This window comes from Engystomops pustulosus, chromosome 6 (assembly GCF_040894005.1).
Source record: "Engystomops pustulosus chromosome 6, aEngPut4.maternal, whole genome shotgun sequence".
Taxonomy (NCBI): Eukaryota; Metazoa; Chordata; class Amphibia; order Anura; family Leptodactylidae; genus Engystomops; species Engystomops pustulosus.
The window spans coordinates 8,382,566-8,400,982 of NC_092416.1; the positions used below are offsets into that span (position 1 = coordinate 8,382,566).

At 48.9% G+C, this 18,417-nt stretch overlaps 2 protein-coding genes across 2 annotated transcripts in view; both read left to right on the forward strand.

Moving 5' to 3' along the window:
- The window catches only part of LOC140134559 (chemerin-like receptor 1), a 201,363-nt gene that overhangs the window by 122,025 nt on the left and 60,921 nt on the right, over positions 1-18,417 (forward strand). The window lies entirely within an intron of this gene.
- LOC140134558 (chemerin-like receptor 1) lies at positions 3,537-8,142 on the forward strand. Its single transcript, XM_072154954.1, has 2 exons — positions 3,537-3,701; positions 5,708-8,142. Exon 2 carries the CDS (start codon positions 5,719-5,721, stop codon positions 6,814-6,816), a length of 1,098 nt encoding a protein of 365 aa, XP_072011055.1. The 5' UTR covers positions 3,537-3,701; positions 5,708-5,718; the 3' UTR covers positions 6,817-8,142.

Genomic DNA, 18,417 nt, shown 5'->3' on the forward strand with positions numbered 1-18,417 from the left:
AGGGCTGTACTATAGGGCAGTAGTATAGGGCAGTAGTATAGGGCAGTACTATAGGGCAGTACTATAGGGCAGTACTATAGGGCAGTAGTATAGGGCAGTAGTATAGGGCAGTACTATAGGGCAGTACTATATGGTAGTACTATAGGGCAGTACTATAGGGCAGTACTATAGGGCAGTAGTATAGGGCAGTAGTATAGGGCAGTACTATAGGGCAGTACTATAGGGCAGTACTATATGGTAGTACTATAGGGCAGTACTATAGGGCAGTACTATAGGGCAGTAGTATAGGGCAGTAGTATAGGGCAGTAGTATAGGGCAGTACTATAGGGCAGTACTATAGGGCAGTAGTATAGGGCAGTACTATATGGTAGTAATATAGGGCAGTAGTATAGGGCAGTACTATATGGTAGTACTATAGGGCAGTAGTATAGGGCAGTAGTATAGGGCAGTACCATAGGGCTGTACTATAGGGCAGTACTATAGGGCAGTAGTATAGGGCAGTAGTATAGGGCAGTACTGTAGGGCAGTACTATAGGGCAGTAGTATAGGACAGTAGTATAGGGCAGTACCATAGGGCTGTACTATAGGGCAGTACTATAGGGCAGTAGTATAGGGCAGTACTATAGGGCAGTACTATAGGGCAGTAGTATAGGGCAGTAGTATAGGGCAGTACCATAGGGCTGTACTATAGGGCAGTACTGTAGGGCAGTACTATACGGCAGTACTATAGGGCAGTACTATAGGGCAGTACGATAGGGCAGTAGTATAGGGCAGTACTATAGGGCAGTACTATAGGGCAGTACTATAGGGCAGTAGTATAGGGCAGTACTATAGGGCAGTACCATAGGGCTGTACTATAGGGCAGTACTATAGGACAGTAGTATAGGGCAGTAGTATAGGGCAGTGCTATAGGGCAGTACTATAGGGCAGTACTATAGGGCAGTACTATATGGTAGTACTATAGGGCATTACTATATGGCAGTACTATAGGGCAGTAGTATAGGGCAGTAGTATAGGGCAGTACCATAGGGCTGTACTATAGGGCAGTACTATAGGGCAGTACTATATGGTAGTACTATAGGGCATTACTATAGGGCAGTACTATAGGGCAGTAGTATAGGGCAGTACTATAGGGCAGTAGTATAGGGCAGTACTATATGGTAGTACTATAGGGCAGTACTATAGGGCAGTACTATAGGGCAGTAGTATAGGGCAGTACTATAGGGCAGTACTATAGGGCAGTACTATAGGGCAGTACTATATGGTAGTACTATAGGGCATTACTATAGGGCAGTACTATAGGGCAGTAGTATAGGGCAGTACTATAGGGCAGTAGTATAGGGCAGTACTATATGGTAGTACTATAGGGCAGTACTATAGGGCAGTACTATAGGGCAGTAGTATAGGGCAGTACTATAGGGCAGTACTATAGGGCAGTACTATAGGGCAGTACTATATGGTAGTACTATAGGGCAGTATTATGTGGCTCTATAAGGGAACCTTAATTTGATACTGCATATGATCTTCTCTGTACACGGTGATACACTCTATATGGCAGCATTATCTTGTCACCATATGGCGGTATATCAGTAGAATTAGGACACTAGTTGTGATAAGGACAAGTATTATCCGGACAACACGTATCAGCACGAGGGGAGCCGCACTACAACCTCAGCTCCGTTGCACCAGCAATGTCCCCTCTGCTACATCCAAGAAAACGTTTATTTTCTTTGGTTATGAGGAATATGAACAGCGTCTGGATGTGTTCAAGGTCTAAGAATTTCTGCCCGGGCGTAACGTGATCCACAGGAGTCCTGCCAAAATATCGGGAGGGGAAGTGTTACCTTCACTGAACTCTAACTTATACATGTGTGATGGAGCATTGCCCAGCATATACATACACACCACAGCTGCTGCAGAACCTCATCACACACACCACAGCTGCTGCAGAACCTCATCACACACCACAGCTTCTGCAGAACCTCATCACACACCACAGCTGCTGCAGAACCTCATACTACACACATCAGCAGCAGCAGAACCTCATCATACACACCTCAGCTGCTGCAGAACCTCATCATACACACCTGAGCTGCTGCAGAAGCTCATCACACACACCTGAGCTGCTGCAGAAACCCATCATACACACCTCAGCTGTTGCAGAACCTCATCACACACCACAGCTGCTGCAGAATCTCATCATACACAACTCAGCTACTGCAGAAGCTCATCGCACACACCTGAGCTGCTGCAGAAACCCATCATACACACCTCAGCTGTTGCAGAACCTCATCACACACCACAGCTGCTGCAGAACCCCATCACACACACCACAGCTGCTGCAGAACCTCATAGTACACACAACAGCTGCTACAGAACCTCATTATACACACCTCAGCTGCTGCAGAACCTCCTAATAGACACCTCAGCTGCTGCAGAACCTCATAATACACAAAGCTTCTGCTGCAGAACCTCATAATACACACCAGAGATGCTACAGAACATCATCATACACACCTCTGCTGCTGCAGAACCGCATTACACGCACCACAGCTGATGCAGAACCTCATAATACACACAATCGCTGCTGCAGAACCTCCTAATACACACATCAGCTGCTGCAGAACCTCATCATACACACCTCAGCTGCTGCAGAACCTCATCATACACACCTCAGCTGCTGCAGAACTTCATCATACACACCTCAGCTGCTGAAGAACTTCATCAAACACAACTCAGCTGCGGCAGAACCTCATAATACACACCTCAGCTGCTGCAGAACCTCATCATACACACCTCAACTGCTGAAGAACTTCATCAAACACAACTCAGCTGCGGCAGAACCTCATCATACACACCTCAGCTGCTGCAGAACCTCATAATACACACCACAGCTACTGCAGAACCTCATCATACACACCACAGCTGCTGCAGAACCTCATCATACACACCTCAGCTGCTGAAGAACTTCATCAAACACAACTCAGCTGCGGCAGAACCTCATCATACACACCTCAGCTGCTGCAGAACCTCATAATACACACCACAGCTGCTGCAGAACCTCAAAATACACACAGCTTCTGTTGCAGAACCTCATAATACACACCAGAGATGCTACAGAACATCATAATACACACCTCTGCTGCTGCAGAACCTCATTACACGCACAACAGCTGATGCAGAACCTCATAATACACACAATCGCTGCTGCAGAACCTCCTAATACACACATCAGCTGCTGCAGAACCTCATCATACACACCTCAGCTGCTGCAGAACCTCATCATACACACCTCAGCTGCTGCAGAACCTCATCATACACACCTCAGCTGCTGCAGAACCTCATCATTCACACCTCAGCTGCTGCAGAACCTCATCATACACACCTCAGCTGCTGCAGAACCTCATCATACACACCTCAGCTGCTGCAGAACCTCATCATTCACACCTCAGCTGCTGCAGAACCTCATCATACACACCACAGCTGCTGCAGAATCTCATAAGACGCCTCTATGGAGTCTGGAAACTTCCTATAGGACCCCCCCCCCCTTGTATTCAGTCCTGTGTCCAGTCCCTGCTGTTCTCCTGCCCCTTTAAGTTCTGTGCAGAGAGGGGGGTGAGCGTCGCTGCGGTGTGACTCACAAAACTCTTCCAGTCTTCATATTCCAGCGGATTCTTCCAAGGAGCCTGAAGGAGCAGCAGGTAGGGAGCTCTCTATCCATGGTCTGCACAGATGTAGCAGAGCTGAATGGTCTTTGCATCAGGACAAACCTCTGAATGAATGAAGAAGACGAAACCTAATGGAAAAAGCTGATTCCTGAGACCAAATAACAAACTCAACTCTGCTACATCTGAGATATGTTCTATGCTAAGCTGAGGGAGACAGGAGACAATACACCATCTCAGGTGGGAGTCTTGGAGGGGCTGAGTTATCTTGGGCGGTCATAGTTGGCTGATTCCAAGAAAAGGGACTCATGGACGCTGCTGACACACACGGCTCAACGTTATCACAGGTCATCTCTCCAGAATGTCAGATTGGAGGCTTTTTTTGAGGCTCATGGAGGACCTGAGAAGCCATGAAGCCCACTGAGGTGGTCTCCTGCCCAAAGTTCTCCTGGAGAACCTACAAGTGTCTTCTTACCTCCCTGACACCTGTTGTAGGAGGACAATGTGCGAGCACCTAGTGTAAGATCTACAACAATAAGACACGTTGGTGCCAACCACCATCCACATGGCCACCAGGTGTGGTCAATTCCTGGACATATGTCTAAAACATAGAGAACCATGAGACAATAGAGAACCATGGCTCATGCACTAAAGATGGTCGGGGCTGAAGTTCTACCTGGAGGATGGCACCGTAATAGATGTTCTGGTTGTGAATGTCCAATTAACGTCATGGGTCTGAAGTTCTGCTTACTTCATGGTTGACAGGACACTGAAGTTCTTAGCTGGTGGTAGAATAGGACTGATGTTTCTCCTCTTATGGGGCAGGGGGCTGAAGTTCTACCAATTTGGGAGGTAGCATGGTCATGAAGTTCTATTTTGGAGGTGGGAAGGTGCAGATGTTCCTCATTATGTTGTAGCTACAATGTGACTGCAGTTCTTCTATGTTGGTAGGTTGTATAGTACTTGGTAGAAGGTCATGGTACAGAGGTTCTTCTTACTTGGTAGGTGGCTTAATACTGAAGCTCTACTTATCCATGTTTGACAAGGTATTAAGTTCTACTTACGGTACCTCATTGAATTTAAGTTCTTCTTGGAAGGTGACATAATATTGAGGTTCAGCTTGGTGGAAGGCTTGGTAATAAAGCTAGATAGTCTAGTGCCGAAGTTCTACCTGACAGGTGGCATAGGCTGCAGTTCTACCATACCATAACAATGAAGTTCTACCTGACAGGTGGCATAGGCTGCAGTTCTACCATACCATAACGATGAAGTTCTACCTGACAGGTGGCATAGGCTGGAGTTCTACCATACCATAACAATGAAGTTCTACCTGACAGGTGGCATAGGCTGGAGTTCTACCATACCATAACGATGAAGTTCTACCTGGCATCGGTGGCATAGGCTGGAGTTCAACTTTGTAGGTTGAATGATCCTGAAGCTCTATTGTTCTACTTACTTTGCATGTGGCATGGTACTGAGGTTTTACCTGGTAGGCAGCATGGTGCGTAGTCCATACTTGGTAGATTGCATGGTGCTGAAGCCCTTCTTACTCAATAGTTGGCACAGTACTGAAGTTCTAACTCAATAGATGTCATAGCCCTAATGTTCTTCTTACCTGGTACGTGTATGGCACTGATGTCCTACATGGTAGGTGGCATGATACTGATGAATTGTTTTCTGGGTAGGTGGGCATAGTACGGATTCTCTACTTACTTGGAAAATTACATAGTACTGATGTTCTCCTGACTTGATGGATGTCCTGGGATTGAAGTTCTTCTTATATAGGGCAATAATTTTCAGCAATGGGGCTCAGCATTGAATCCCATGTGTATGTTTACTGTAGAGATCTTGCTGGGAACCGATGAACGTTCCCTCAGGGCACCTTGGTGAGGATCCCATAGCAGCATGGTCCACGCAGTCAAATACTAGAAGATGATTCCATATGTAAAAGCTTTACTCCAAAGCACTGATATGTAGCAGAGCTGTATGTGTCATGTGACTCTCTAAAAACATAACAAGTACTGTTCTGTTTTTGTCTTCAGACTTCCTCATTATGGAACTTTCCACCCTGTTTCCATCCTCACCCAACCCTTTGGCGCTGCAGCTGGAGGAAGAAGAAGATGAGTATGTCCTCGTGGATGATCTTCCTTCGGAGCTGGAGACCACTCTCCGGTACTTGTCCATTATCATCTACAGCATAGCCTTCCTCCTGGGAACCATAGGCAACGGTTTGGTGATCTGGATCGCTGGATTTCGGATGAAGAAGACGGTTAACACGGTGTGGTTTTCGCACCTCGCCATTGCTGACTTCATCTTCACGTTCTTCTTACCGCTGAGTATCGCGTACACAGCCCTTGGGTTTGATTGGCCCTTTGGCACCTTACTATGTAAACTCAACAGCACCGTGGCTTTCTTGAACTTATTCGCCAGTGTTTTCCTCCTCACCATCATCAGCGCTGACCGATGTGTCTCAGTTGTCAGACCTGTGTGGGCTCAGAACTATAGGACCACCAGGCTAGCCAGTGCCATAACTATGGCTATCTGGCTGGTTGCCTTCTGCCTCTGCTCTCCATACCTGGCCTTCAGGGACACCATACAAGATAATGAAACCAATGTGACTCATTGCTATAACAATTATGCCTTCTCTACCGACTTTGATGACCTGGAGGTGGTGGCCCTAAGATCGATGAGGCACCAGGTGATGATCTCAGTGCGGTTTCTTTTTGGGTTCTTACTCCCCTTTGGGCTTATCTTGGTGTTTTACTCCTTGATGGCCCTCAAGTTGAGGAGGAGTCATCTTTCTTGGTCCAGCCGACCATTCAAAGTCATGGCCACTGTGGTGGTGGCTTTCTTCATTTGTTGGTTCCCCTATCACATCCTTTCAGTTTTAGAAGTCGTTATGCACCACTGGGACAACAAAACGCTAAAGTCAGCGGTTCTTATAGGTAGTCCTCTAGCTACGAGCTTGGCCTTCTTCAACAGCTGCTTGAATCCGTTCCTTTATGTCTTCTTGGGGAGGGACTTTAAGGAATCATTGCGTAGATCCATCCTTTTGGCCTTCGAAAGTGCATTTAGTGAAGAACATGGTAAAAATACCAATAGCCAAGAGAAATCACGATCAATCTCTGACCAGTCGTCTCAATTCACATGACTGAGCCTGGACTCTCTGCCATGACTTGCGAGCAATCATAAGTTTACGTTGAACATCTCCTGCTTTTCGCAGTCCAATCATATCTCAGCCCTCATCTGGAGTCATATCAGATCTCAACCTGAAGAACCATTTTGTTATCTAAGGTCATCACATAGTTTGGATTTTTCTGGAATTTTGCTTTCTTATGGAAACTCAAAAATATTCGGCCATACTGCACATGACTCAGAAGTACCCAATGGGACCATACATGGGACCAGTTGGAAGAACGTACAGTACATATTGGGCTACACCGGATTGTCCAAAAACCAGAGGTATAGCCCAACATGCATGTTCTTCTGACTGATCCCATGCTCCACCTCTGGTCATCTCTGCTACTTGGTGCAACCTCAAACCCATCACCAGTAGCCAATACGCTGCACATTCCTGATGCCTTAAAGGGGTTCAAGAGTTGGAAAAAATTAGTAGCCGGACTGGGAGGGGCTATTTAAAAAAATAAGCGTGTACTCACCTCCTCCGTTGCTGCTGATTTCCTGAGCCGCGGTCTGTCTGTTCCGTACCCCTGTTTGTTTACTGGGGCACGGATGTTGTGCTCGGGGAGCTTCCGGCTGGCCAAGTTGCCCGGACACTCTCATCCATCCCTAGATCTCAGCACTGGATCGGGTGGTGGGATATGGTGATGGGTGGACATGGTCGACCACCTGAGTGGGGCAGAAACTCCCCGAGCACAGCTTTCCTGCCCCTGCAGGGACAACAGGAGCAACGGAGGAGCTAAGTGTACCAGTTCATTTTTTTTAAAAGCCCGCCCCCAGCCCAGCTACTAATTTTTTCAAACTCTCGGACCACCCCTTTAAATTTTTTTCAAAAATATATGTTTTTCAGAAGTGCCTTAAAGATGTAGAAGAACTGAATCAAAGTCTTCATGATGCAAATAGACAAGTGGGCAGCCATGTGACCAAGAGCCCCGCCCCTGAGGAGCATGGAACAACTCTGTGGTTTCAATGGCAATAAGACTGAAATTTGGGGGGCGCTCGGCCCATTAGTTATTTAGTAAATGGTGGGGGGTTTATATGAATTGATGGGAAAAATTACAAATATCTGGAAAGGCTGCACCGATCCTCAGGGGGACACTGAAGTTATGTCTGAACTAGCGCCTATTATAGCTACTGACTAATAGCCAGGAACTTACAATACATTTCCATCACTGACTATTCATAAAAATGGACATTTCCTTTAAGTATTAGATTTATGTTCTGCATGTTGTCAGGTTTATATGTCATATATATCATGTCTTATATGTATTGATGTATACAATATAATAAACTGCTCCAGTGTATAAGACAATGGCATGTCCTGTCCCTGCTGCGGGGTGAGTGGAGGGAGACGCTTGTTACATGAAAGGCAGCGGTGTAATGCTTCATATCACCTGCGGGGGCGCTGCAGGGGAATTGAACACTTACTAGCCACTTCCTTAACACAATATCCACGATCTCTGCAGTAAGTAGGTGTTGTCCCTGGGGAGATGTGTAATCACACTATTGTGTATATTGTTGGTAGCAGCAGGGCTGTGATATATGGATTTATATTCCAGCATTACAGCCAGTATACTGGGGGTTGTCCTCACACTGCTGAGCTCTGTGCTCCGTGCAGAGTGTTATGTATTGTCCTTGGAGAGATTTGTAGTCATAGCTTGTGTGTACTGTAAGTAGCAGCAGGACTGTCAAATAAGGATTTCTATTCCAGGATTGTGGTTTTTCCTGATGCAGTAAATATTACATGTGTCAAATAGGGGTAAAAGTTCACTGTACCAAGTACAGAGCACAGCAGTGTGAGGACACACACCCAGTGCACTTGGAGAAGCTGTAATCTTGGAATATAAATCCATATTTCACTGTCCTGCTGCTACTAACAACATATACAAAGATCTGATTACACATCTCTCCAGGGACAATATGTAATACTGGCTGTAGAAAGCACCGAGCACAGCAGTGTGAGGACTGACACCCAGTGTAATACTAGAATATAAATCCATATTTCACAGTCCAGCTGCTACAAACAACAAACACAAAAGTCTGATTACACATATCTCCAGGGAAATATATAACAGTGGCTGCAGAGTGCACAGAGCACAGCAGTGTGAGGACTGACACCCAGTGCAATCCTGGAATATAAATCCGTATTTCACAGTCCTGCTGCTACTAACAACATACACAAAAGTCTGATTACACATCTCTCCAGGGACAATACATAACACTGGCTGCAGAGAGCACAGAGCACAGCAGTGTGAGGTCTGATTACACATCTCTCCAGGGACAATGCATAACACTGGCTGCAGAGAGCACAGAGCACAGCAGTGTGAGGTCTGATTACACATCTCTCCAGGGACAATACATAACACTGGCTGCTGAGAGCATAGAGCACAGCAGTGTGAGGTCTGATTACACATCTCTCCAGTGACCATATGTAACACTGGCTGCAGAGTTCACAGAGCACAGCAGTGTGAGGTCTGATTACACATCTCTCCAGGGACAGTACATAACACTGGCTGCAGAGAGCACAGAGCACAGCAGTGTGAGGTCTGATTACACATCTCTCCAGGGACAATACATAACACTGGCTGCTGAGAGCATAGAGCACAGCAGTGTGAGGTCTGATTACACATCTCTCCAGTGACCATATGTAACACTGGCTGCAGAGTTCGCAGAGCACAGCAGTGTGAGGTCTGATTACACATCTCTCCAGGGACAGTACATAACACTGGCTGCAGAGAGCACAGAGCACAGCAGTGTGAGGTCTGATTACACATCTCTCCAGGGACAAAACATAATACTGGCTGCAGAGAGCACAGAGCACAGCAGTGTGAGGTCTGATTACACATCTCTCCAGGGACAATGCATAACACTGGCTGCAGAGAGCACAGAGCACAGCAGTGTGAGGTCTGATTACACATCTCTCCAGTGACCATATGTAACACTGGCTGCAGAGTTCACAGAGCACAGCAGTGTGAGGTCTGATTACACATCTCTCCAGGGACAGTACATAACACTGGCTGCAGAGAGCACAGAGCACAGCAGTGTGAGGTCTGATTACACATCTCTCCAGGGACAAAACATAATACTGGCTGCAGAAAGCACAGAGCACAGCAGTGTGAGGTCTGATTACACATCTCTCCAGTGACCATATGTAACACTGGCTGCAGAGTTCACAGAGCACAGCAGTGTGAGGTCTGATTACACATCTCTCCAGGGACAATACATAACACTGGCTGCAGAGAGCACAGAGCACAGCAGTGTGAGGTCTGATTACACATCTCTCCAGGGACAAAACATAATACTGGCTGCAGAGAGCACAGAGCACAGCAGTGTGAGGTCTGATTACACATCTCTCCAGGGACAATACATAACACTGGCTGCAGAGAGCACAGAGCACAGCAGTGTGAGGTCTGATTACACATCTCTCCAGGGACAATACATAACACTGGCTGCAGAGAGCTCAGAGCACAGCAGTGTGAGGTCTGATTACACATCTCTCCAGGGACAGTACATAACACTGGCTGCAGAGAGCACAGAGCACAGCAGTGTGAGGTCTGATTACACATCTATCCAGGGACAATACATAACACTGGCTGCAGAGAGCACAGAGCACAGCAGTGTGAGGTCTGATTACACATCTCTCCAGGGACAATGCATAACACTGGCTGCAGAGAGAACAGAGCACAGCAGTGTGAGGTCTGATTTCACATCTCTCCAGGGACTATACATAACACTGGCTGCAGAGAGCACAGAGCACAGCAGTGTGAGGTCTGATTACACATCTCTCCAGGGACAGTACATAACACTGGCTGCAGAGAGCACAGAGCACAGCAGTGTGAGGTCTGATTACACATCTCTCCAGGGACAATACATAACACTGGCTGCAGAGAGCACAGAGCACAGCAGTGTGAGGTCTGATTACACATCTCTCCAGGGACAATACATAACACTGGCTGCAGAGAGCACAGAGCACAGCAGTGTGAGGTCTGATTACACATCTCTCCAGGGACTATACATAATACTGGCTGCAGAGAGCACAGAGCACAGCAGTGTGAGGTCTGATTACACATCTCTCCAGGGACAATACATAACACTGGCTGCAGAGAGCACAGAGCACAGCAGTGTGAGGTCTGATTACACATCTCTCCAGGGACAATACATAACACTGGCTGCAGAGAGCACAGAGCACAGCAGTGTGAGGTCTGATTACACATCTCTCCAGGGACTATACATAATACTGGCTGCAGAGAGCACAGAGCACAGCAGTGTGAGGTCTGATTACACATCTCTCCAGGGAGAGTACATAACACTGGCTGCAGAGAGCACAGAGCACAGCAGTGTGAGGTCTGATTACACATCTCTCCAGGGAGAGTACATAACACTGGCTGCAGAGAGCACAGAGCACAGCAGTGTGAGGTCTGATTACACATCTCTCCAGGGACAATACATAAGACTGGCTGCAGAGAGCTCAGAGGACAGCAGTGTGAGGTCTGATTACACATCTCTCCAGGGACAATACATAACACTGGCTGCAGAGAGCACAGAGCACAGCAGTGTGAGGTCTGATTACACATCTCTCCATGGACTATACATAACACTGACTGCAGGGAGCACAGAGCACAGCAGTGTGAGGTCTGATTACACATCTCTCCAGGGACAATACATAACACTGGCTGCAGAGAGCACAGAGCACAGCAGTGTGAGGTCTGATTACACATCCCTCCAGGGACAATACATAACACTGGCTGCAGAGAGCACAGAGCACAGCAGTGTGAGGGCTGATTACACATCTCTCCAGGGACTATACATAACACTGGCTGCAGAGAGCACAGAGCACAGCAGTGTGAGGTCTGATTACGCATCTCTCCAGGGACAATACATAACACTGGCTGCAGAGAGCACAGAGCACAGCAGTGTGAGGTGGTATTACACATCTCTCCAGGGACTATACATAACACTGGCTGCAGAGAGCACAGAGCACAGCAGTGTGAGGTGGTATTACACATCTCTCCAGGGACAATACATAACACTGGCTGCAGAGAGCACAGAGCACAGCAGTGTGAGGTCTGATTATACATCTCTCCAGGAACAGTACATAACACTGGCTGCAGAGAGCACAGAGCACAGCAGTGTGAGGGCTGATTACACATCTCTCCAGGGACTATACATAACACTGGCTGCAGAGAGCACAGAGCACAGCAGTGTGAGGTCTGATTACACATGTCTCCAGGGAGAGTACATAACACTGGCTGCAGAGAGCACAGAGCACAGCAGTGTGAGGGCTGATTACACATCTCTCCAGGGACTATACATAACACTGGCTGCAGAGAGCACAGAGCACAGCAGTGTGAGGTCTGATTACGCATCTCTCCAGGGACAATACATAACACTGGCTGCAGAGAGCACAGAGCACAGCAGTGTGAGGTGGTATTACACATCTCTCCAGGGACTATACATAACACTGGCTGCAGAGAGCACAGAGCACAGCAGTGTGAGGTGGTATTACACATCTCTCCAGGGACAATACATAACACTGGCTGCAGAGAGCACAGAGCACAGCAGTGTGAGGTCTGATTATACATCTCTCCAGGAACAGTACATAACACTGGCTGCAGAGAGCACAGAGCACAGCAGTGTGAGGGCTGATTACACATCTCTCCAGGGACTATACATAACACTGGCTGCAGAGAGCACAGAGCACAGCAGTGTGAGGTCTGATTACACATCTCTCCAGGGACAATACATAACACTGGCTGCAGAGAGCACAGAGCACAGCAGTGTGAGGTGGTATTACACATCTCTCCAGGGACAATACATAACACTGGCTGCTGAGAGCATAGAGCACAGCAGTGTGAGGTCTGATTACACATCTCTCCAGTGACCATATGTAACACTGGCTGCAGAGTTCACAGAGCACAGCAGTGTGAGGTCTGATTACACATCTCTCCAGGGACAGTACATAACACTGGCTGCAGAGAGCACAGAGCACAGCAGTGTGAGGTCTGATTACACATCTCTCCAGGGACAATACATAACACTGGCTGCTGAGAGCATAGAGCACAGCAGTGTGAGGTCTGATTACACATCTCTCCAGTGACCATATGTAACACTGGCTGCAGAGTTCGCAGAGCACAGCAGTGTGAGGTCTGATTACACATCTCTCCAGGGACAGTACATAACACTGGCTGCAGAGAGCACAGAGCACAGCAGTGTGAGGTCTGATTACACATCTCTCCAGGGACAAAACATAATACTGGCTGCAGAGAGCACAGAGCACAGCAGTGTGAGGTCTGATTACACATCTCTCCAGGGACAATGCATAACACTGGCTGCAGAGAGCACAGAGCACAGCAGTGTGAGGTCTGATTACACATCTCTCCAGTGACCATATGTAACACTGGCTGCAGAGTTCACAGAGCACAGCAGTGTGAGGTCTGATTACACATCTCTCCAGGGACAGTACATAACACTGGCTGCAGAGAGCACAGAGCACAGCAGTGTGAGGTCTGATTACACATCTCTCCAGAGACAAAACATAATACTGGCTGCAGAAAGCACAGAGCACAGCAGTGTGAGGTCTGATTACACATCTCTCCAGTGACCATATGTAACACTGGCTGCAGAGTTCACAGAGCACAGCAGTGTGAGGTCTGATTACACATCTCTCCAGGGACAATACATAACACTGGCTGCAGAGAGCACAGAGCACAGCAGTGTGAGGTCTGATTACACATCTCTCCAGGGACAAAACATAATACTGGCTGCAGAGAGCACAGAGCACAGCAGTGTGAGGTCTGATTACACATCTCTCCAGGGACAATACATAACACTGGCTGCAGAGAGCACAGAGCACAGCAGTGTGAGGTCTGATTACACATCTCTCCAGGGACAATACATAACACTGGCTGCAGAGAGCTCAGAGCACAGCAGTGTGAGGTCTGATTACACATCTCTCCAGGGACAGTACATAACACTGGCTGCAGAGAGCACAGAGCACAGCAGTGTGAGGTCTGATTACACATCTATCCAGGGACAATACATAACACTGGCTGCAGAGAGCACAGAGCACAGCAGTGTGAGGTCTGATTACACATCTCTCCAGGGACAATACATAACACTGGCTGCAGAGAGCACAGAGCACAGCAGTGTGAGGTCTGATTACACATCTCTCCAGGGACAATGCATAACACTGGCTGCAGAGAGAACAGAGCACAGCAGTGTGAGGTCTGATTTCACATCTCTCCAGGGACTATACATAACACTGGCTGCAGAGAGCACAGAGCACAGCAGTGTGAGGTCTGATTACACATCTCTCCAGGGACAGTACATAACACTGGCTGCAGAGAGCACAGAGCACAGCAGTGTGAGGTCTGATTACACATCTCTCCAGGGACAATACATAACACTGGCTGCAGAGAGCACAGAGCACAGCAGTGTGAGGTCTGATTACACATCTCTCCAGGGACAATACATAACACTGGCTGCAGAGAGCACAGAGCACAGCAGTGTGAGGTCTGATTACACATCTCTCCAGGGACTATACATAATACTGGCTGCAGAGAGCACAGAGCACAGCAGTGTGAGGTCTGATTACACATCTCTCCAGGGAGAGTACATAACACTGGCTGCAGAGAGCACAGAGCACAGCAGTGTGAGGTCTGATTACACATCTCTCCAGGGAGAGTACATAACACTGGCTGCAGAGAGCACAGAGCACAGCAGTGTGAGGTCTGATTACACATCTCTCCAGGGACAATACATAAGACTGGCTGCAGAGAGCTCAGAGGACAGCAGTGTGAGGTCTGATTACACATCTCTCCAGGGACAATACATAACACTGGCTGCAGAGAGCACAGAGCACAGCAGTGTGAGGTCTGATTACACATCTCTCCATGGACTATACATAACACTGACTGCAGGGAGCACAGAGCACAGCAGTGTGAGGTCTGATTACACATCTCTCCAGGGACAATACATAACACTGGCTGCAGAGAGCACAGAGCACAGCAGTGTGAGGTCTGATTACACATCCCTCCACGGACAATACATAACACTGGCTGCAGAGAGCACAGAGCACAGCAGTGTGAGGGCTGATTACACATCTCTCCAGGGACTATACATAACACTGGCTGCAGAGAGCACAGAGCACAGCAGTGTGAGGTCTGATTACGCATCTCTCCAGGGACAATACATAACACTGGCTGCAGAGAGCACAGAGCACAGCAGTGTGAGGTGGTATTACACATCTCTCCAGGGACTATACATAACACTGGCTGCAGAGAGCACAGAGCACAGCAGTGTGAGGTGGTATTACACATCTCTCCAGGGACAATACATAACACTGGCTGCAGAGAGCACAGAGCACAGCAGTGTGAGGTCTGATTATACATCTCTCCAGGAACAGTACATAACACTGGCTGCAGAGAGCACAGAGCACAGCAGTGTGAGGGCTGATTACACATCTCTCCAGGGACTATACATAACACTGGCTGCAGAGAGCACAGAGCACAGCAGTGTGAGGTCTGATTACACATGTCTCCAGGGAGAGTACATAACACTGGCTGCAGAGAGCACAGAGCACAGCAGTGTGAGGTCTGATTACACATCTCTCCAGGGACAATACATAACACTGGCTGCAGAGAGCACAGAGCACAGCAGTGTGAGGTGGTATTACACATCTCTCCAGGGACTATACATAACACTGGCTGCAGAGAGCACAGAGCACAGCAGTGTGAGGTCTGATTATTCATCTCTCCAGGGACAATACATAACACTGGCTGCAGAGAGCACAGAGCACAGCAGTGTGAGGACACCCCCCACCCCAGTACACTTGGAGAAGCTACAATCCTACTTACAAAGCAGCTAAAGACAAGTTCCCTTTAAATGGATCATTGCTACTTACTGGATGTTTGTTAACATAAATTCCCTGAAGGTGTATGATGTAATCTGTGACAAGAATAGTCCGTCCTGCGGTTAGTGTTAGTGTCTGTCCTGCGGTTAGTGTCCGTCCTGTGGTTAGTGTTAGTGTCCGTCCTGCGGTTAGTGTCCGTCCTGCGGTTAGTGTTAGTGTCCGTCCTGCAGTTAGTGTCCGTCCTGCGGTTAGTGTTAGTGTCCGTCCTGCAGTTAGTGTCCGTCCTGCGGTTAGTGTTAGTGTCCGTCCTGCGGTTAGTGTTAGTGTCCGTCCTGCGGTTAGTGTTAGTGTCCGTCCTGTGGTTAGTGTTAGTGTCCGTCCTGCGGTTAGTGTTAGTGTCCGTCCTGCGGTTAGTGTCCGTCCTGTGGTTAGTGTCCGTCCTGCGGTTAGTGTTAGTGTCCGTCCTGCGGTTAGTGTCCGTCCTGCGGTTAGTGTTAGTGTCCGTCCTGTGGTTAGTGTCCGTCCTGCGGTTAGTGTTAGTGTTCGTCCTGCGGTTAGTGTTAGTGTCCGTCCTGCGGTTAGTGTCCGTCCTGCGGTTAGTGTTAGTGTCCGTCCTGCGGTTAGTGTCCGTCCTGCGGTTAGTGTTAGTGTTCGTCCTGCGGTTAGTGTTAGTGTTCGTCCTGCGGTTAGTGTCCTTCCTGCGGTTAGTGTTAGTGTCCGTCCTGCAGTTAGTGTCCGTCCTGCGGTTAGTGTTAGTGTCTGTCCTGCGGTTAGTGTTAGTGTCTGTCCTGCGGTTAGTGTCCGTCCTGCGGTTAGTGTTAGTGTCCGTCCTGCGGTTAGTGTCCGTCCTGCGGTTAGTGTCCGTCCTGCGGTTAGTGTTAGTGTCCGTCCTGCGGTTAGTGTCCGTCCTGCGGTTAGTGTCCGTCCTGCGGGTTAGTGTCCGTCCTGCGGTTAGTGTTAGTGTCCGTCCTGCGGTTAGTGTCCGTCCTGCGGTTAGTGTTAGTGTCCGTCCTGCGGTTAGTGTCCGTCCTGCGGTTAGTGTCCGTCCTGCGGTTAGTGTTAGTGTCCGTCCTGCGGTTAGTGTCCGTCCTGTGGTTAGTGTCCGTCCTGTGGTTAGTGTCTGTCCTGCGGTTAGTGTTAGTGTCCGTCCTGCGGTTAGTGTCCGTCCTGCGGTTAGTGTTAGTGTCCGTCCTGTGGTTAGTGTCCGTCCTGCGGTTAGTGTCTGTCCTGCGGTTAGTGTTAGTGTCCGTCCTGCGGTTAGTGTCTGTCCTGTGGTTAGTGTTAGTGTCCGTCCTGCGGTTAGTGTTAGTGTCCGTCCTGCGGTTAGTGTCCGTCCTGCGGTTAGTGTTAGTGTCCGTCCTGCGGTTAGTGTCCGTCCTGCGGTTAGTGTTAGTGTCCGTCCTGCGGTTAGTGTTAGTGTCCGTCCTGCGGTTAGTGTTAGTGTCCGTCCTGCGGTTAGTGTCCGTCCTGCGGTTAGTGTCCGTCCTGCGGTTAGTGTTAGTGTCCGTCCTGCGGTTAGTGTTAGTGTCCGTCCTGCGGTTAGTGTCCGTCCTGCGGTTAGTGTCCGTCCTGCGGTTAGTGTTAGTGTCCGTCCTGCGGTTAGTGTTAGTGTCCGTCCTGCGGTTAGTGTTAGTGTCCGTCCTGCGGTTAGTGTCCGTCCTGCGGTTAGTGTTAGTGTCCGTCCTGCGGTTAGTGTTAGTGTCCGTCCTGCGGTTAGTGTCCGTCCTGCGGTTAGTGTCCGTCCTGCGGTTAGTGTTAGTGTCCGTCCTGCGGTTAGTGTCCGTCCTGCGGTTAGTGTCCGTCCTGCGGTTAGTGTTAGTGTCCGTCCTGCGGTTAGTGTCCGTCCTGTGGTTAGTGTCCGTCCTGCGGTTAGTGTCTGTCCTGTGGTTAGTGTCCGTCCTGTGGTTAGTGTCCGTCCTGCGGTTAGTGTCCGTCCTGCGGTTAGTGTTAGTGTCCGTCCTGCGGTTAGTGTCCGTCCTGCGGTTAGTGTTAGTGTCCGTCCTGCGGTTAGTGTTAGTGTCCGTCCTGCGGTTAGTGTTAGTGTCCGTCCTGCGGTTAGTGTCCGTCCTGCGGTTAGTGTTAGTGTCCGTCCTGCGGTTAGTGTCCGTCCTGCGGTTAGTGTCAGTGTCCGTCCTGCGGTTAGTGTCCGTCCTGTGGTTAGTGTCCGTCCTGCGGTTAGTGTCTGTCCTGTGGTTAGTGTTAGTGTCCGTCCTGTGGTTAGTGTCCGTCCTGCGGTTAGTGGCCGTCCTGCGGTTAGTGTTAGTGTCCGTCCTGCGGTTAGTGTCCGTCCTGCGGTTAGTGTTAGTGTCCGTCCTGCGGTTAGTGTTAGTGTCTGTCCTGCGGTTAGTGTTAGTGTCCGTCCTGCGGTTAGTGTTAGTGTCCGTCCTGCGGTTAGTGTTAGTGTCCGTCCTGCGGTTAGTGTCCGTCCTGCGGTTAGTGTTAGTGTCCGTCCTGCGGTTAGTGTTAGTATCTGTCCTGCGGTTAGTGTCCGTCCTGCGGTTAGTGTTAGTGTCCGTCCTGCGTTTAGTGTCCGTCCTGCGGTTAGTGTTAGTGTCCGTCCTGCGGTTAGTGTTAGTGTCCGTCCTGCGGTTAGTGTTAGTGTCCGTCCTGCGGTTAGTGTTAGTGTCCGTCCTGCGGTTAGTGTCCGTCCTGCGGTTAGTGTCCGTCCTGCGGTTAGTGTTAGTGTCCGTCCTGCGGTTAGTGTCTGTCCTGCGGTTAGTG